We start from the raw sequence: 14,030 nt of genomic DNA on the forward strand, positions 1-14,030 counted from the left end.
GCCTCACACACTCAACCACTCGATCCCACCGGATCCCACCCCGCTGCTACACGTTACACTCCGGAGCCGCCAACCGGCGCATCCTCGTGGTTCTCCCTCCGTCGTCCGTCCGTCCATCCCACTTGGCATTTTGCATTCCCCACATTCACCATTGCTTCTTCATCTTCTTCTTCATCCCACCACAATCCCCCCAAAAGCTATCATCATCCTTGCAGTAGCCAGCCCAAACCCAGACTCTACCTGCAACGTACACCCACCCATACCCCACCAGGCACCTCATCAGTCGTACACGTACAGAGCTTGTTGCCACCGGCGTCTGTGTATCCTCGCCCCCCCTCGTCGTCGTCGTTTGGTGTGAAAACTGGCCCGACGCCCAGTGCCCACCCACCCATCCTTCCCAGCGAGAGCGCGAGCGAGCGAGCCGCGAGGCTAAAAGGCGCACGACGACCAACCTCGGTTTGATTCCCTCGACCCAACCACCCAACCACCCATCCACCCACCACCCCACCACCCCACATTGGCCTTCCCTCCAGGCAGGCAGGCAGCCGACCTACGACCCTAACCCATTCCACCCAAGTCTGCGCAACGCCGCCGCCGCCGCCGCCGCCGTGACTAGAGTGGTGCAGAGAGAGCAACGAGGCGTCACGTCACACTCCCCTTTGACCAATCAACCATCGAGTTCGCCGAGTTCGCCGTCGCACCAACACATCCACCACCACCACCAACAACGACGACGACGACGACGGCCACCACCAGGGCCACCAACACCACCAACCACCACCCAACACCCACCCACCAAGACCCACTCGCACCGCACACCACCAAACCACACCCACCCACCACACCGCACACCTCCACCACAAACGCGGGTGCATCCAACCCACCCACCCACCCACCCACCACCATCACCACAACCACCCAATCCACATTTGCAACCGGCGCGTCGCCTCCCCCCCTTAATCGACCATTCCAATACATTCATAAACATTTGATCCAACTCTTGTCAACAACCCACTACACCATCATCATACCCACACACTCCAACACGCGTAGCCGTCAAGTCTGCAACCACGGATGAGCGGGACGCCGACAGGCGCTGCATCGCAGTCGTCGCGCGCAGCAGGTGCAGCACCGCGCTGGACTACTGCAGCAATGGTAGCTGCACGCGCAACGGCAGCCCCGTCAACATCATCCGCGTCGTCGCCTTCCCCATCGGCCTCGACCCCGCGTGCACGCCCCTCGCAAACATCACTGCCCCCACCGCCCCCACCCTCATCATCATCGACACACACGGCTCCATCACTCGCACCGGCTTCATCCGCATCAACCGCCTCCACTTCCGCATCACGCGTCGCGCCTCCATCAGCACCCACAAATGGCAGCGCAAGCCCCAGCATTGCCAGCGCAGTGTCTTCAAACAGCAGCAGCGGCAACGCGAGCAGGTCCAAGGTCCCACTGCAGCCGCATCTGCACGTAACCGCATCGGCAGGGACCGCCGCCGCTGCCGCCGCATCCCCCCCCTCTACGGCCGCCGCGTCGCCGACCTTCCCACACAAGGCTTCTTCGTCCATCCCGTCCGTCTCGACACCGACGAGTCGCAACCCTGCAGCACCTATGCGTCCCAGGCAGAGTGTAGGGAGTTCATCGTCGCTCAGCACAGTCGCTACCGCACCGGCTGCGGCAGCGCCTTCACCTGCAGCCCCCCCGGCGGTTCCCCGACGAGATCTGCAGAGCACCGCAACTGCCGACACACCTACTCGAGATGCGCCTCGAAGAGACCCAGCAAAACGAGAGACGCCAAAACACGACACGGCACTCCGCGAGACTTCCAGGCGTGATACCCCGAGGCGCGACACTCCGAGGCGCGAAACACCAAGGCGCGACACGCCAAAGCGCGGTGAAACGCCGAAAAGCGACCCGGCAGCTCCCTCTGCCGATAGGTCCAGCTCTGTCGGCGCGGCTCCGTCTGTCGCGTCGTCGTCAGCCGCCGGTCCCAGCAATGCTCCCAATGGTGCTGCCGCAGACGATGACCAGCAACCGAAGAAGAAGCAAAAACGCCGCGGTTGGAAGGGCTGGGCAGTCGAAATTATCGACGAGTACGGCAACAAGATTGTCCGATCACCAAGCCCCGAACCGGAACGCCTACCCGGTGCACCACCACGTCCCCGTGGCCGACCACGAACTCGTCCTCAGCCACAACCTGAACCCCAGCCAGACGCAGCACCACCTGACCAGGCTGAAGAAGCCCGGCCAGCGGGCGGAGCTGGCGATGCATCCCCCGACGGCGATGCGGCCGTCGAGACCGCAGACGCTGTCCCAAGCAGCCCGGCAGAGGCGGCGGATATTGACATGTCGCTGGCAGAGGAGCCCGCCGAAGTTGAAGCCCAGACGAACGGCCGTCGGCGGTCGTCAGCGTCGGTGCAGCAGACAAGAGACACCACAAGCGGCTCTGGTGAGTTGTTTCCCAAGATGAAGGTCAGTGCTGACGATGCTTCTCCTCGCCTCCATTCCCACGCTCGCACCATACACGTAAACAAACCAGCCCGAGAAACGACATCACCTGCTGCCGACCAGGACCCAGAACCTGCCCAGCCTGCTCCAGGTGCACGCTCGACCTCTGGCAAGGAAGGTGCCAAGCGGGGCAGGCCTCGCGCGAGTCTTCTGTCAAAGCGACGCCTCAGCACAAGCGGGTCTCCGCCGCCATCTGGCAAGCGCCCCAAACCGGCTGCTACTTCTCGCAATATCTCACGGGCGCCTGCACTGAGCACACCCGATGAACCGACTCCGAACCCGCCCCAGCGCACAGAAACACGAGTGCCACGGCGTTCGGACCCGGGGCCCGTGGTTGTGACGAGCGCCTCGACCCCGACTCTGATAAACGGAGTCGACAGCCCTGCTAGTGTGCCGGTCCAGCATGCCCGGGACATTGCTTCGGGCCATCCCGGCACGCCGACCCCAGCAACAGCAGGGCCCCGGAGCAAGCTACCCAAGATTGCACCGGCTCCTCTCAAGCAACTCGGCAACGGTACGAAGAGCAACGGGCGTTCCAGTCCGGCGGCGATTGCGCCGGCCCCCATCCCAGGCGCAGCCCGAGGAAAGCAGAGCGTCAGCAGGGACGACTCGCCACGTGCAAGCCCCAGCAACGCTCCTGGGACTACAACCCCAACCCCTCGCATGACGGCCCCAGAGTCTTCACGGGCAAGTTCTTCCAGACCTCGCTCCACTGCTCCGCCCAATCAGCGGACTCTGGACGAGTTTACGGTTGGGAAGCCGAAAGCTGTTCGGGCTGTAGCAGGTCCTGCTTATCCGTCGCCCCCGGAGAGCGATGGACGGGACCGTCCGATGGAGGTTGACGACACGCCGTTGCCGCGTCAAGAGCCCGTGCCTCGACAGGAAAAGGGACCCGCAACTGCGCGCGAATCGGTTACAGCGATCCAAACAGTTCCACGCAAACTGCCCGCTGTGTCGGACGAGGCTAGGTTCATCATTGAAGCGAACGAAAAGCGACGCGAACGTGAAGAGCGCGACGCCAGAAAGGCTGCCCGCGACCTGGAGCGCAACCCTGAGCCGAAAGCGAATCGCCCTCGTCCCAGCGAGGACGGTGGCTCAGCCCGTCGCGTTTCCGAAGGCCGCCGTCCCGACCACGAAGAAGGTCCCAAAGAGCGTGGACCTCGGGAGCTCCCGACCAAGCAGCAAAAGCGCGCCAGGGATGATGATGTTGTCATCATTGAAGAGCGTGGGCAGTTCTGGAACGGCAATGATGTCAGCCATGAGCGCGATCGCGAGGACCGATCGTATCGCGGCAACGGGAGGGATCTCTCAAGAGATCGTGCCCCTCGAGAAGGGTATGACCACGGTGCGCGGTACCACCAAAGTGCAGGTGATCCTCGTAATCCTCGCGAGTTTGAGGATGGCTCCAGGCGACGCAACGAGCACTGGGAGCGCGGCCTGAGTACACCGGAACAGCGAGAGGCGTGGGACTATCGCGAGCACCCAGATCCGCGACTTGTTCGTGATCGGGACGCTTTCGACCCTCGAGGTCATTCCGAGTTCATCAGGCCCGACTCGCGAAACATTCGAGAGGCACGGGACTCTCAGGTTGAACGTGACCACGATCCACGCGCTCCGAACGGTCGGCACCACAACTATGCGCCGCCTCAGAATGGGTCATATGCGCAGCCCTATCATCAACCTACAACGGCATACCCAGCTGGCTACCCGCAGCAATACGCGTACCACCCTCCCAACCCTGCCCAATTTACGCCTCCTTTATCGGCCGATCCGGTTCATCGGCCAAGACCATCCCCGTATCACCCCGAGGCGCCACCTGTACAGTATTCGCCCCGCCCGCGTTCAGAGGGCTCGGAGTGGCCGTTTCCTGCGGTGCGAGGCTCGCCTTATGGCCCAGGGGGCCATGGAGCTCAATCTTCTCATCCAAGAGCACTGCCTGCACCGGCCGCGCCTGCAGCCCCAGGACCTTCGCGAAGAGACGTCGCACCGCCCCCGATGACAGCGGTTCCAGCTCCTCATCATGGAGCAGCGCCTGGCCCTCAAACGGCTCTTCCTGCTGGTCACCGCCCTTCCTCGGCGCCTAGCCTTAGCTATGTGGATGTCGTTCCAGTGGCCTTCCCACCTGGGCCTCCATACGTACCGCAAGAGCCGCGTCCTCCTGCACGTCTGTCGAACCCCACCCCGCAAGTCATCCTTGCGCCACGCGGTAACGAGCCGCCTCTGCCTGCCAGCCGGGCGGATCTCCCGTGGGCACGTCTGCATGCCAATGGGTTTGAGGGATTGGACCCCAACATGGAGGAAAATGCCAGAGGTTTTGTCGAGAATGTCAAAGTGAGTGCTTCTTAAAGCGCGGCGTTTGCTGTTGATGGTGGCGACTCCGATGCTGACTAGGCAGAACAATCTCCGCACGCTCGTCTCAACTTACTTTGAGGCACCGAGCAACATGCGCGATGCCTTCCTTGAAAGCATTGGTCGCGACCTTGTAGATCTTGGCTGGCAACTCACCGACGGGAGTGACGGTGCGTTGTACTCTCGTGGTGCTCCAGCTCCACAGCCGTAAAACGGGATGCCAACAGCGATTGAGAAAGAGAATGTAAGACCATGTCTGTCTGGCCATTTGTGGTGCCCTTTGACGTTCCTGTTTGCATATTTTTGTTCCTGTTACGTCCCGCTGCCGATTGCATGCCATCTAGTGCATACCTTATGGAGATGTCGACTGTGGAGCGACGACATTGTCAGATGACTTGGTGGCGGTTGTCATGGTAGCATGAGGACGGGACGTCTGGCCTTTGCTACGTGCCTTGACTGATTGGTGCCACTTCTTGCATTTGGGATAAATAACAAATAAATGATTATTTTAAATTCACCGCGTGTAAGGCGGGGAGCGTGCCAGTCTCCACCCAGCCAGCACCCAGCCAGCCTGCAGCATTACGACCACTCCATCATCAAGCCAAGTCGGTCTCCACTCGTCGTCACACCCTTTCCCTTTCTCCCTCGTCGTCGTCTATCCCTTCTTTGTACAACTCTGTACGAGGGCAATGCGGCGGGTCAAGGCAGCCTGATTCTCTCGACAAAAGATACCCCGCTCGACATCCCGCACCGACACGACCAAAACATACACCTCGGACGACCCGTAGTCCAACCGCCGATTCTACAACTTTTTCGCCAGACTTGTTTACCCACTGTTTGGCCACCATTGCCGCCTAGTACCGCCATCAGACTTTGCCCAGCGCAGTGACGACTCGTCGACCTGGCCAAGCACTGGCGACGCACTCTCCTCTTCGACCCCATCACCCAACCCCGCGAGCCCGACAATGGCCAACGTGTTTGGCACGCCGCGAGCCCTCCCCGGCGCACACCGCGACCGCGACTCGCCGCGCCTTCACTCAGTGTCAAGGCCGTACAGCCGCCCCGCAGACGCTTCCCCAGTGGCAAACGGCAACGGACACCCAGCCTTTGCCACCCGCCGGGCGTCGCCCACGCGCACGCGGACGACGCGCGCGGCCGCGCTCTCAGCCAGCACCTCGCAGCTCCCTAGGTCGGGCTCGGAGGGCTCCCTCTTCTCGGGTATCAAGAGCCTCTTCTCCCGCCCGCTCCAATGGCTCGCGACGCCGACGCGCGCGCCGGCACCACAGGCAGCCGGCGGCGCCAAGCGCAACGCCTCGCCGTTTGGCGACGATCTCGACGACCACATCCCCTCGCCGTCCGAGCGCCGCGCCGCCAAACGCGCACGCCGATCCTCGCCCGACCGCGAGCGTAACCCCTACGAGCCCGGCCCGCCACCCACTCGCGACTCGCTCCTCCGCACCGCCCGCGCGTCGGACGCGATGGCCCTCCCCTCCCTGCCGCCAAATGTCAGCCTGACTGCCCGGTCGGGCAGGCCCAGCCTCCCTGCGTCGGCGTCCATGCCCTACCTCGACCCTCCCGCCGGCCTGCTCGCCCCATCTTCGCCCCGCGGTGGCGGTCTGCGTCGCTCCGGCACCATCTCTGGCGCCGGCGCACGAAGCGGTGGACCACTCACGCGTTCCCGCCGCTTGGACCTCGCGTCGCTTGCGGACGAGCAGGAAGACGAACCCCAACGCCTTCCCCCACCACCCGCGCGCGGCATCTCCCGCTCGAGCACCGTATCGAACCGCCTCGACACAGAATCTTGGAGCCCGTGGAAGGAACGCACGTACCCGGCAGCAGGGAGAGCGTCAATCGGTGGCGTTGCTCGCCCCGATGCACGCGACGTCGTCCTGCAGTCCAACTCGCCATTCCGCTCGCGTCCGTCGCCCGCACCGGCCCCGCGCTCGTCGCTGCTCGCCCGCTCCGCAACGATGAACAGCTTGGCAGGCGAGGCGAGCCTTGCGCCTTCCGAGGCCGGCTCGATTGACCGCACCCCGTCGCTGCGTGGAAACTCGGTGCGTCCGCGCTCGTCTCTGCGGCCCAGCAGCTCGATGCAGTTCGGTGCCCGCGACCTGCAGGACCTTGACGAGGACGACCGCTCAAATGTCGGAGATGGATGGGGAAGCCGTGCTGCCCGTCGCTCGACCTTGTTACCTGCCTCGACGTCCAGCCGCCGCCTCTCCGATTTCCCTTCCTTCGGCGCCACCTCCTTGGCCGCTGCCTTGCCGCCCATTCGCAAGGGCAATATGGTCTGGGATGGTGACCGGGGCTTCGTGCGCGAGAGCGACCTGACTGCCGACGTGCCCAAGCCCACGCTCAAGAACGACGCTGAGAGAATCCTCTTCGCCCTCGAGTCGGCCAGAGGCGGACACAGCAGCGAGCAGCCCATCAACGGCTTGCCTGCGTCTTTGATCGGTGCTTCGTCTCGGCAGCTCCGCAAGGCTATTGCCGTGCCGCTCGTCGCTGCTCAGGCCGAGGCCAAGGCCAAGCGTCGTGCCGGCGCAGGCACATCCAACTGGGTCGTCGACGACAAGTCGTTAATCTCGCCCTACGGCCGCCGCAGGGCGATCGACACTGCGGCCCGCGAGCGCCGCCGTGAGGAGCGACAAGCTGAGCGGGAGGCAGCCGCGTCTGAGGCCAGTGATATGGAGGTTGATGCCGCATCACACCGCAGTTCGCGACGCAGCAGCAGGTCGACCAGCTACCTGAGCGACGACGCAATGTCAGTGTCTTCGGCTGCCTCCTCGACTGCTCCCCGCCGTTCGGCCCGCAACAAGGTTAGAACGAGGTCGCCTATTCCCGAGGAGGACGAAGAGATGCACGAGACGCCCAAGGTTCGTCGCAGCACACGCACCAAGAAGAATGTCAAGTCGCCTACCCCCGAACCAACACCGCGCGCACTCCGCAGCGTACGCCGCAAGAAGACGTCGCCACTGCCAGAGCGCCAGCGCACGCCTTCACCTCCTGCTGCAGCTGTTGCCATCCCCGAAATTGTCACGCACAACGCTTCGCCAAGTGTCTCTACGTCTGCGCCGGCGGCGCCAGTCGCGTCGTCAACCGGTTACCAGGTCCGCGACGACAACGATGGCCCCCGCGTGCGCTCCTCTCTTCGTGCTGGAGCCGAGCGCAAGCACCGCTCCCACCAGGGCGCGGCGAGCTACAACTCGTCGCGAGCCACGACACCGACGACATCTGGCGCCAGCGGTCGCTTCTCCGCCCGGGAGGAGGACCTTCCGGACATGGACGAGCTCGAGGCTGCCGCCAAGATCCCGCTGTCGTTCTCTGGCATCTCGATGCCCCTGTTTGGCAGCACAACTGCGGACAAGCCCAAGGCCTCCGAGCCCGCTGCGCCGTCGACCGGCACGACCCCGCTGCTGTCCTCGCGCATCGGGACTCCGGCGCCTGCCTCGTCGCAGCAGCAGTCAAACTCGCTCTCCCTCCCAGCCTCCAACGCTGGTCGCGGCTCCATCAACCGCCTCGGCACTGGCATCTCGACCCGCCCCCGCGCGTCGTCGCCGCTGGCTACCAACTCGGTCGTCGCTGAGCCCGACTCGCCTCAGAGCCAGAAGGCCGCCCCTGCCATCCCTAGTGCGCCGCCGAAGGAGCCTCCTGCGGACACTGGGTTCTTCTCGCTGTCGGCCCACACCCCGGTCGCGTCTTTAACACCAACCGGCTCGACGACACCGACTGCCAAACCGCCTGCGTCGACATTCTTCTCTGCTCCTTCCAGCTCCAAGCCTGCGACGTCCCTTGGCCTCGGCAAGCCGCCCTCGCCTGAGGCTGGCGGCGCCGTGCCCAACTTCTTTGGCAGCTCGGCTGCGGCTACGCCTGCGGCGACCCCGCCCGTGACCGCAGCACCCATCGCGTTCGACTTTGGCATCAAGCCCAAGACGGCCGAACAGACAAAGCCTGTCGTCTCGACCTTTTCGTTCGGCTCACCCAGCTCGACGCCTGCCCCAGAGGCCAAGGCCGACGCTCCCGCTGCTGACAAGCCTGCTTTCAGCTTTGGCTCGACCACGCCTGCCGCCGACAAGCCTTCCGAGGCGCCCAAGGCGCCGTTCTCGTTCGGTGCGCCGACTTCGTCGACCGAGGCCAGCAAGCCCGACGCCGCGCCCAAGGCTGGGTTCAGCTTTGGTGCCCCGGCTGCTACCCCAGCGGCCGAGCCCAAGGCGGCCGCCGCCCCGTTCAGCTTTGGCGGTCCAGCTGCGGCCAGGCCCGCTGAGCCTGCGAAGGCGGCTGGTTTCAGCTTTGGCGCGCCTTCTGCTGCGGCCCCGGCTGCCAGCGAGCCCTCCAAGCCGTTCAGCTTTGGCACGCCGTCTGCAGCGCCCGCCGCTGACAAGCCTGCCGAGGCTCCCAAGCCGTTCAGCTTTGGCGCATCCTCTGCCCCAGCTGCCGACAAGCCGGCGACTACGTTTGGTGGCTTTGGTGCGGCCAACGGCTCGGCTGCTAAGCCAGCTGCACCGGCTGTGTCTACCTCGTCGTTTGGCAGTGGCGCTGGCGGCTTTGGCTTCGGCAAGGCCAAGTCTCCGGAGAAGGAGAGCTCTCCCGCGTCGGCGACTGGCTTTGGCTTTGGCTCGTCGGCTCCGGCTTCCGCTGCCGACAAGCCTGCGTTCTCCTTTGGTAGCAGCAGCGCTACGACCACCCCCGCTGCACCTGCTTCGACTGGCTTTGGCTTTGGAGCTGGCTCGGCCGCGACTCCGGCCGCCTCGTCTGGCTTTGGTGCTCCCTCTGCCTCGACTCCTGCGGCCGCATCGACCGGCTTTGGCTCTGGTACTGGGTTCTCGTTCGGCAGCTCGACTCCCGCTGCCACTGGCTTTGGTTCTACGCCAGCGGCTACGACTGCGGCTCCCGCCTCGTCCGGCTTCTCGTTCGGAGGGTCCAACAACGCGTCGTCTGGCTTTGGCTCGACCGCGCCGGCGTCGACCCCCGCCAGCACATCCAACGGCTTCGGAACGGGCTCCGGCTTTGGCACGGGGTCTGGCTTTGGCGGTGGCAGCAACGGCTCGGCGTTCGGCTCTGCCGCGCCTGCGTCTGGGGCCGCCGCTCCGTTCTCCTTTGGCAGCGGTGCGGCTTCGCCTGCACCCGGCGCGTCTCCAGCCACGCCAACCGGGCCGTCGTTCGCATTTGGCGCGCCCAACAACGCGAGCAGCACACCAGCCGCCCCAGCCGCTGGTGGGTTCTCGTTTGGCTCGAGCGCTCCGGCTGCTGCTGCACCCGCGGCCCAGCCATTCCAGTTTGGCGGCGCGCCGACGACACCAACGTCGGCGCCTGTGCGGTTCGGCTCGCCTGCGCCTGCGGCCGCCGACGGCAGCGGCTTCAGCATGGGCCTTGGTGCGGACAATGCGCCGGGGTCGCCTGGCGGGCGCAAGATCAAGCCTCTGCGCCGGGGAGCTGTCAAGCGCTAAGCTAACTGGCTCCACACCTCATCCACACTCATCCCTGTTCGTTCTGCATTTCCCACGGGTCTCGGCTCTACACATCCTTCATTGTCGTCTCTCTGGCACGACCGACTCGCACCGTAGCACCATAGCACACCGTAGCATTTAGTAGATTGCCGTGATCGTGTCCATGCATGCATGCCGCGTGGTGCGGGGGGCGGGGGCTGGGGCACTGGGCGAACGCGAAGCTAGCTAGTTTACAAAAGGGCGATACTGATACACTCGATCGGGCAGCGAAACGGGCTACAATCTCATCATCCGAATCCTGCAGAGCGGTGTCAGCTGTGCTCTCTGCCGGTAGCGGCCCACTTACTATGGAGGAAGGACGGCTTGTCAAAGTATCTCCTACGCGGGCTGCGCTGCGCCTCGACGGGCGGGACGTAGGACACGGGCGCCTGCGCGCCGTCAACGACGACCCAGGACTCGCGGTCCTCCTTCTCGTCGGGTGCGCGGCGCGCCGTCTGCCTGCTCGCGCGATCGCCGTACGTGCTGAGCCCGAACCAGTCGTACCACTCGCGCACGCCGACGGGCCCGGACGTGGCGGTGTGCGTCGTGAGCCGGTTCCGGTGGTTGCTGTACGCGCTTTCGCGGATACTGGCGTTGTACGCCGAGTCGCGGGCCTTGGTGTAGCTCGGGCGCGTGGCCGGCGCGTGCTCGCGCAGGTCGAGCACGCCGAAGTCGGACTCGTCGGGCGTCGCGCTGCGCGCCACCTTTATCGCGGGCGGCGGCGGCGCCCGCCCGCCAGACGAGCGCGAGAAGCTGCGCTGCAGCTGCGTGAGCGGGCTGTGCTGCCCGCCCAGGGCCGCAAAGAGCGGGTTGGGCGAGCCGTCGCGCGCGCCGCTATACTCCTCGTCGACGTCGGCGCTGCCGTCCGAGCCGGGGCTGGCGCTCGCGCCGCGCGGCAGCGGGGGGAGCGGCGCCTCGGCGGGGCGGCGCACGCTCTTGGCCCGGAAGAAGCCCGCGATGCTGCGCCGCGGCGAGGGCGGGAGGCTGGCGAGGTGCCCCGCGGCGCTGCCAAAGCTCGAGCTGGAAATATGCAGCGCGTCCTTGTCCCTCGGGGGGGCGGCCTGCACCGGCGCCCCGCCGTCGAGGTGGACGAAGCGCCAGCCCTTGTCCTCGGCGAACAGGCGCTTGTGCCACGGCCGGTCTTCGTCCCACCCCTGCCGGCTGGAGCGGTCCCGCCGGCGGCGGTAGAGGAGGAGGGCGAGCGCCGCGCCGAGGAGGAGGAGCACGCCGATGACGATGCCGGCGATCGCCCCGGAGCTGATGCGCGCCGGCTCGGTGTCTGTCCAGCCGGCGTATGGGTCGGCGGGGGCGGAGCTGGCTGCGCTCGTGGCGGGCGCGGGGGGAGGGGGAGGGCCGTCGCTGGCCGTGAGGAGGGCGGTCGCCGAGCTCGAGGGCGCCGCTGGCGCCGCCGCTACCGGCTCCAGCCCGCTCGCGGCGACGAGCCGGTCGAAGCTCAGCCGGCCGGCGACGTTGGTGAGGACCACCTCGTGTGGGCCCTCAGCCAGCCCCGCGGTGTGGAAGAGCACGCTGTCGTAGACCCTCGGGCCGCCGGACGCGTCGAACACGCCCTGCGTGACGTTGTCGAGCGCGACTTGGAATGTGCTGCGCGGTCAGTGGTTGTGGCATATGGCCGGGGGGAGGGTGCGACGCGCCGTGCCTGGTCACGTCGGGCCATGACGACAGCCGCGGGGTCGCCGCGGTCGCTGGCGGAAGAGGTAGCAGGTGACTGCCTCGATGCAGCACTGCTCACGCTCACGCTATGCTGCGCTGCTCACGCGACGATGGCCCCGCCCATACCCCCGCCCGCTCGCTCGCTGCGCTCGCTCACGACTCACCCAGCATCCCCCCCCGTAATCCCATACACCCACACGGCGCTCCCGTTCCACCTGACCGCGTTCCACGCGCGCGGCTCAGTCGTCCACGACACGCTCGCGTTGTAGTCGTTGCCCACGGTCCCCAGCTCCACCTCGTACTCTGTCGCGTTGATGTAGTTGCTCTGGCCTGCCTGCCCCCCCTCGACCATGTTCCACCCGCCCGAGATCCACAAACTGCCGTTGCGCCACCAGCTGTCGTCGATCGTGGCGTTGGCCGCGGCCGCGCCGGCCACCTGCCCAAGCGTCCCGGTGACGTGGTGCACCGTGACGGGGTTGGAGCTGTTCGCGTGGGCCTGGCTAAAGGCGAGGGTCACCTCGTGCCGGCCGAGCGGGAGCCCGGCGACGCTGGTGCCCGTCGTGTTCGCGCCGGGCGGCGGCGCGCTCCCGTTGACGAGCAGGTTCGTCGCCCACCCGTTCTCCGCCGCGCCGCCGGGCCCGACAAAGCCGAGGGCAAAGGCCACGCCCGTCCCCGTAAAGTTGAGCCCGACGCTGCCGCTCCCCGTCGTCACCATGCCCGCGTCCGTGCCGTTGGCGTCGCGCGCGTAAAAGTCGAGGTAGGACGCGAACCCCGTGCCGGGGTCGCAGCCGCGGCACGGGGCGTAGCGGAGCTGCGATGAGCTGGGGGTCAGCGCGTCCGCGAGCACCACCCACCTCGATCCAAGCTGGACCTGCATCCTGGAGTCGTTTGCCCTCGTGTAGCGAGTTCTGTAAAGTTGCCTGGTCAAAGGCGGAGGCGAGGCGAGGCGAGGCCGAGAAGGAGAAGAAAGGAGCGTGTATAACGAGTGTGAGGCGAAGACGACGAGGCGAGACGAAACGGGACGAGACAAGACGAGACGACGACCCAGTGTTGTTTCTCGCGACGACCGCAGCGACGCACAAACGCGAGCGACGCCGAGCTACTTGCTCACCTGCACCTGCATGCCTGCCTGCCTCACAACCCAACCCAACGGGTCGCCTAGTGCCGCCGCCACCTGCTGGGCGGGTCGTGACGGCGGCCACCCAGCCCTGAGGCCACAGCCCAACTGCCACCAACGACCCGATCGTGCGCGCCCATGCCGTCACCCACGTCTGTCCAACGGGCCTGGCGAGCACGGCTGAAACGCACATTTTCCCCTGGCCCCCAGGCGGCCGCGAGCGTCGAGCCGGGCCAGTCTGTGAGATGGACCGCCGCGCCGGCCAGGCTGGGACAGTGGGCCAGAGTGCAGTTTCAGGGGGCTGCGCTGGGCTCGGCGTGCTTCACGCTCGGTGCGCTGCCAGTCCGCCCGACGCCGCGCCGCGACACACACCCCCGGCGCGTCTGAAACGCCGCCCTATGTCTCGGCCCCACCAGGTCACATTCTCGTCACCACAAACTCTGTGTCCGCGAGACGGGCAGCCAGAGACGACGCGTGCTCCTCGCCGCGCTCGCCATCACGTCCGACGTTCCACCACGCGCCTGGCCTAGGCTCGGCCGTACCAACGCCGTCGTCTCAAACCGTCAAACCGACACAACCTACACCCAGCACGCGTCGAGGAACCCGCACCGGCCCATCCCACATCCCACAACCCACCCCCCCGCCCCGTACTATACATAACTGCATGCATGGCATCGGTCCATTGACTCGGTCCGTACCTATATCGTAACATGTCATTGAGTGTGTCGGTAGGCAAAGAGTGCGTGGGGCGTGGGGAGCAGGGGGAGGGAGGTAGGTGCAGGGAGGAGGATGGTGCAGCACGGAGGATGCTGCAGCACGGCGCGCACATCTGCACATAGTGTCCAAGGCAAAACCCAAGATAGCGTTCACCGCGTCGTCCGCCAACGCCGGTGATGTCG

General features: G+C 65.9%; 2 protein-coding genes across 2 annotated transcripts; one reads left to right on the forward strand and one right to left on the reverse strand.

Annotated features, from left to right (window-relative positions):
- Positions 1–4,803: 4,803 nt before the first annotated feature.
- On the forward strand, positions 4,804–10,304 carry Q8F55_003816 (uncharacterized protein; the record flags this gene model as incomplete). The annotated part of the gene is made up of 3 exons (XM_069352345.1): positions 4,804–4,842; positions 4,907–5,030; positions 5,719–10,304. The coding sequence occupies 3 exons, from the start codon at positions 4,804–4,806 to the stop codon at positions 10,302–10,304; spliced, it is 4,749 nt and encodes a 1,582-aa protein (XP_069209763.1).
- A 287-nt stretch (positions 10,305–10,591) lies between these two features.
- Q8F55_003817 (uncharacterized protein) lies at positions 10,592–12,891 on the reverse strand (the record flags this gene model as incomplete). The annotated part of the gene is made up of 3 exons (XM_069352346.1): positions 10,592–10,602; positions 10,651–11,945; positions 12,179–12,891. 3 exons carry the CDS (start codon positions 12,889–12,891, stop codon positions 10,592–10,594), a joined length of 2,019 nt encoding a protein of 672 aa, XP_069209764.1.
- Between the last annotated feature and the right edge of the window lie 1,139 nt (positions 12,892–14,030).

Source organism: Vanrija albida, assembly GCF_041260175.1.
Source record: "Vanrija albida strain AlHP1 chromosome Unknown contig_3, whole genome shotgun sequence".
Classification (NCBI taxonomy): domain Eukaryota; kingdom Fungi; phylum Basidiomycota; class Tremellomycetes; order Trichosporonales; family Trichosporonaceae; genus Vanrija; species Vanrija albida.